Source organism: Protomyctophum parallelum (genome assembly GCF_964188405.1).
Source record: "Protomyctophum parallelum genome assembly, chromosome: 1".
Taxonomy (NCBI): domain Eukaryota; kingdom Metazoa; phylum Chordata; class Actinopteri; order Myctophiformes; family Myctophidae; genus Protomyctophum; species Protomyctophum parallelum.
In genome coordinates, this window is record NC_139697.1 from 79,487,474 (window position 1) to 79,493,594 (window position 6,121).

The 6,121-nt window shown below is 39.7% G+C and overlaps 1 protein-coding gene across 20 annotated transcripts in view; it reads right to left on the bottom strand.

Moving 5' to 3' along the window:
- Window positions 1-3,182: 3,182 nt before the first annotated feature.
- Window positions 3,183-6,121, bottom strand: part of picalma (phosphatidylinositol binding clathrin assembly protein a) — a 57,763-nt gene continuing 54,824 nt past the window's right edge. For 19 of the 20 annotated variants that reach the window (XM_083763950.1, XM_083763953.1, XM_083763948.1 and 16 more), the window contains 2 exons: window positions 5,348-5,453; window positions 3,183-4,645 (listed from right to left, as the gene is read on the bottom strand). In XM_083763950.1, the coding sequence (XP_083620076.1) occupies window positions 5,361-5,453 (93 nt within the window). In that variant the 3' untranslated portion in view covers window positions 3,183-4,645; window positions 5,348-5,360. The remainder of the gene's footprint in view (window positions 4,646-5,347; window positions 5,454-6,121) is intronic. The other variant, XM_083763960.1, reaches the window with a different exon arrangement.

Consider the following 6,121-nt stretch of genomic DNA (forward strand, 5'->3'; position numbering starts at 1 on the left):
AGCTCACTTTTAGTGTTTATGGACTAGAGAACTTCTAGGCCTACAAACATGCTACTTTTATGTTCAGCGTGTGAACTTCTATTCTATTAAACTCATGCATAGGCCTATGGACCAATTTGTAGTTTCAGTTTGGTACTTTGGGTAGTTGTTTAGTGTTCTCTTCACATTCAAGAAAGAGTCCATATGGGCTGTATAGGCCTAGGCTACTTTGTTTAAAGTGCTCTAGACTAAACAAACATTAAAAAGTCCATAGCCTTGACTGCCACAATGTTTTTTTTACAGTGCTCTAAGTCTAAACAAACAATAAAAATCCATAGACTTGGCTGCCAAGTGCCATATGATGTAGACTACTGGCGCTTAATTCTCAAAACATCACACTCGTGTGAAGGAGGGGCGCTCATATCATTGACATACATCATACATCCTGCATTCCGTGCTCAGCCATTTGAGCCAATCAAATCATCACAAAAGTGTGATAGCTACACACAAACACATAAAGGTATAGGGTCTCCCCCTTACCACGTGTTTGTGTGTACCAGTACGAATTATATTGTACCAATGCAGAGCCATGCATATAGCCTATATTCTATGGCTATTACCATGATGGCTTGAGCTGATCTGAAAAAGGAGTAGTATATCACATCAAGGAACTAAGCACGTAGGCTATATGGATCTGACCCAGCAGCCAGCAGGTAGGTCACTGGAAGGAGAAGGGCTTGCTGCTTCACTAGTCTAGTTTGGCTTGATGATAATTAGGCCTATTGAATATGTTCCGCATTATCCGCAATGATAATGGAAATGCCTCACTGTAGTGATCTTATTATATGGACTCACGGATACTGATGCATATCTTACCTGCATGGACTTCTGAATGAACCTCATATTGGATAGAGACATATGGAGTTCTGAACATATTCAATTAACTCAGCTTTCTTCTCTGGGGATTGATTAGGTTCTTTCTAAACATTTCTTTCAATGTTACTTGTGCTATTGTGCAGCTTGGGTCCATATGGGCCTAGGGCCTAGGCCAGATCTGAATTTGCATCTTGGGCGGGGGAGGGGCCGGGTGACAGACATCTGAACCATTCTTTTTTTTTTTTTTTTCAAAATGTACTGCTCAGAAATGTAAAAGGACATCATCACATAACACTTTAATATCACTGAAATTTCTGACTTTTAAATTAAGTGTAGGCCTATATGGTATGAACAGAAGGCCTGATGATGTGGTTTTTGTACCATGCACACACCCAGAGGAATGTCTTGTCACCCAGGCTGAACTTGGTCCAGATGACTCAGTAATTCAAGAGAAGCCTCTCGATCAGTGGCATAACATCAGGTCAGCTATTTCCCCCCCACATCTTTTTTCCAGAGGGAAACAATAAAGCCTTTTACATTACATTGACTCGTGAGAATTCCTGTTCTGTTCTTTAGCTACATAGAAATGTCTATTTGTATGTCTCTAAATGTTTGTATGTCTTTAAATGTTTTGATGAATTGAACAATGTGGACCCTGTTGTAAACAAGTGTAATGCTTAATTGGGTCGTCCACTCACAGTTGACAGTCTTTGTATTGAGTTTGTGCTTAAAATGTACTGTAAATTCTACAAATTGTTAATAAATATTTCAATCAATCAATCAATGAGGTAAGGACCATTTCATGTAGGGACCATTTCAGGCCACAAGATGGTGCAAGAGCTTGAGAAATTATGAGTCCATCTACTGCCATTCCCTGCTTTGTATGAAGTGTATGAACTTATTTCCTGAATAGTTTTGAAATGAAAGCAGTGTTCTGATCCACCTTTGCAAGCCCTAACTGTTTTGAAGCTTTGTAATCAGAATCAGAAGAGATTTATTTCTAATGTATGACACACACACACACACACACACACACACACACACAAACACACACACACACACACACACACACACACACACACACACACACACACACACACACACACACACACACACACACACACACACACACACACACACACACACACACACACACACACACACACACACACGACATTAATGGAGATTTTAAAACATTCATAAATCCAATTTTAAACTTGAGCTTGATTTATTATGGATATGATGTTTTTGTTTTGTCATCCTCAATGGGAAAGCAATTTAACAGGCAATTATGCTATCTTGAATTGAATACCACAATGAAACAAGTCCCCAGGATGTTTTTGTGTTATCCTTTTAGCCTTAATATGTGCACCTCTTCTTGCCGTTTACATTTCTGACTAAATAAGTATTCAATCAATCAAAACTCTGGACGCTTTGATGGATGAGGACTAGTATCTTCTCCCATTGCCCTTAGATGGCAATCATTCCTTCCTGCAGCAGGCAGTGACACAAATGGCACACAGCATGATTTATTTTATTCAGCCATTACTTATCAAATTCCAGGTTTCCTGTAAAATGAGCGAATCGTCCACAACAATGACCCAAATTCCCACAAAGATTGAACTAAAGTTGGTCACTGTCTCACTCACCTTTGAATCCAAAACCAATGTGCCATACTAGGTCTACTTGTGCCATCTAGCAGACATGGGTTACATTTAGATAATTCAAATGAAGCTCACCATCTTAAGACTGCTATGAAAAGGAAGGAAGCTTTGACTAACTTGTCAATTAATTGTGTAAGTCAACGTAGTCACATTTATGTGCCTTTCTCCAATTGCATCCAAACTAAGGGGAAGTGGCAATGTAACAAAGAGCCTACTTGTTCGTGGAACAGATTACTTGCCAAGCAGGATGTAACGCTTATGAGGCGCTCTGTTTGGATGAGCTGCACCTGTGCGCTCTGGACCAGTCCTGCTACAAACCACCCATCTGTGGATGTTGGGGCTTCCTTGGACCCCAAATAGGCCTATGTCAAGTTTTATTCCATTTATACATCAGTATCAATAAGAAATGTATGGATTTTCTTTGTTTATTTATGTCACTCGTGTCCCGTTGCCTTCACCAATGCAGTAATAAAAGAGAATTAAAGTGTCATCCCCCAAACGTTAAAGAAGTTCAGAGTTTAACATCTACTATAGGTTCGGATTAAAAGCACAATTGTAGCTTTAGCCTGGATTGTATAGCAGTTTATAAATTCGGAGACCAGTGAAAAAAAAATACTGATACCGGTATAGAATGGTGTCAGGGAATAAGACGCAGTACAACAATTGTGGAAGCTTGCACTTTATTGGAAAATCAAAAAAGAAAAATATAATCTGTAGGGACAATGCAGAAAATATGCTCAATTGATGATTAAAGAGAGCCCCTTTCATGTTCATGCCATCTTTCACACCGGCATCCCATCCACAGCCCCGGTTGACAGGATCACTTTTATGTACACAAAGCACCGATCAACAGTGCTCCATTCTCCTGCACAACCGCACCTCTCTGCTGTTGACAAAAGGACGCTCCCCGACCAGCTTGATATGGATAGGGTTTGACCCCACTTACACCTACTGCTTTATGATGTCTCACCACCCCATTGTGCAAAAATGCCCCAGTGCTTGCCTGTTGGAAATATGACCCAGGCATGAAAGGGACTCTCACTCAGGTTGGTAAAAAGGGTAGCCAGTAGAACTGTTAAATGTAAGAGTAAATGGCATGCCAAAAGCGTAGAATAGCTGAAATGCAGATTCCTTTCCAATGCAATGCTGCCTCAATCACAAAATGTAGTACTTTTGCTGAAGTGACAGTCTTCCCTCGCCAAATTTAACTCAGAATTGACGTCGAGTCAACAAATCTCATCATGTCCATTATACACTTTCAATGTGACAAATTGTGTCACAAAGAACTGTACCAGGCATCATGCAAGTAATGGGAATACTTAGTGCCCCCAACAGCAAAACATTTCATATAATTTCATTTTATATTAACTTATTCTTTTTTTTAACTCTCAGTCACTCTCAAAACCCAATTCTACAATCAATCATACGTATGTAATAAACCTGAAGACCTCCCACAGGGGATAGTTCAATATCACTAGTTACCTTTCCTTTTTTGTCATTCTCTCTGTGGGTAATCATAAATAAATACAAACAATACACAAGGAATGTCTACTGCAAACGAATACATAAAAAAAAAGAAAAAGAAAAGAAAAACAAATGATGGTATAAACAGGAGTTTGCCTTTTGTCCTAATTTCAGTCTGGTTTAATCAGGTAATCATGGTCGGCAAAATCAAGTCATCCCCTCTCCCTCACCTAGAGGAGGGGAAAAAATATATCAAGCCGTGTGTATGTGGGACAGCAACCTGACAAATTCTTCCAGATACATACAAGTAAAAATGTCTCCCTTTGGGGTGTTTTGTCTCTCTCTTTATCCGTGGTACAGTAGGGGCAGAGTGATCCCTGTCCAGATGGTCTTTGAATGGCAGCGTGCACTCTTCTCTTAGAGAAGACGTGACTTGGATGGGCACAATGTCCACTTTGATGCCTTTCGGAGATGGCTCGGCCCCTTCCCCCGTCTGGCCATTTCATTCCGCCGAGTCCCGCGGTTCTCAGAGAGAGGGGAGTTCAGAAACCGCAAACTGGATGTTTGCTTGCGTTTTGTTTTTTTCGTTTGTTTTCTTTACTTTGTGGTAATTTCTTTTCAGGAGGCTAAAGACTCCTGCTTTCAGGTTACATAAACTGCATCTGGAAAGATAATGACAAACACAAAGGTCAGGTTGTTGTTGGAAGTGGCAAAGTGACAAATCCTGACTCACAAATATGGCCACCAGTCCCATATCAGTCTTTACAGGTACATTTGTCCAAAAAAACAAAAACAACCCTGTCACATCAAACATTACAAAAAGAATAAAAATAAAAATGCATCACTCATTTTCACACATCTGTGAGTTGGAAGGTATTGCAATCTGCAAAATAATCTATATTAAAACATAACCTTTAACACATGAGCTAGTAGATGTCAGATCAGATCACACCATGCTGGTCAAGCCTGAAGACAGACACAAGAAAATGGGTGGTCCAAACACAATTCCATGGGTCGCTCCCAAGAAGGCAAATACCGTAAAGCCCTACCCGAGAGAAAAGATACGAAAGCTTGTCCGAGTGGAATATTCTACATTCTTAGAGTTACGGACCAGTAAAAGTCCATTTGGTTTCATTTGTACAGTGAAGTCTCAGAGATAAATTACAAGAGGGTTTTGTGTAGCTAGCTACAGAACATAAATGGAATGGTCTCGTGTGGCTGGACAGTGTTATTAGCACAACTAAATCAGCCATCATATGACAGTCAGTGCAAACTCACGGCAGTTAATGAGTAACAAACTACATTGACATGCTGTCTGCTGATGGACGTCAACACTCAAAACAAGCGCAGAGAACAAGCTGTACCTAAAAGATGGCTCTATAAGAAATTCTGGAGAGAGAGCTGTGCAAAGGGGTCCTTCCCTGGTTCTCTGAGAGGAGTGTGACTGGAGAGACTAGAGGCTGCGGACAACTGATTCAGAGAGGACAGATGAGAGGATGACTGACATACAGGCAATGGTGGAAAGTAACCAAGTACAATTGAGGTCTTTTTTTTCCCTTTCTTCTGCATTTACAAATGTCAATATATTTACTTCTACCCCAGTACATCGCAGAGGAAAACATTATACTTTTACGCCACTACAATTATTATGAAAACTTTAGATCTAGTATAAGCAGATCTACAAGAAAACAGCAGATCTACAGGCTGGGACGCATTGCGAGCTTGTAGATTGGCTATTTTTGAAAGATTATTTTTGAACTTCTGCACAATGATTACTTTTAATGTTGGTACTTTTTCCAATACTATACTGTACTTTCACTCAAGTAAATATTGAATTCTGGACTTTTACTTTGTAAAAGCGTATTTCTACATTGCAGTATTGATACTTTTACTTAGGTAAAATATGTTTGTACTTTTCCCACCCTGTTTGAGGTGTGCCTTGGAACTACAGAGTATAGAACACTGTAGTATACGCACATCATTTATCTACACTGGACACAGTACCTCTGTATCTTTAACCTCAAAATGATGCCCGACATAACTTTAATGGCTCGTCATTACTCAAGTCATTAGTGACATTAAAGTCATTTTCATCCTGACACATAATGGATGGAGGAGGATGAATATCTTTAAAATAA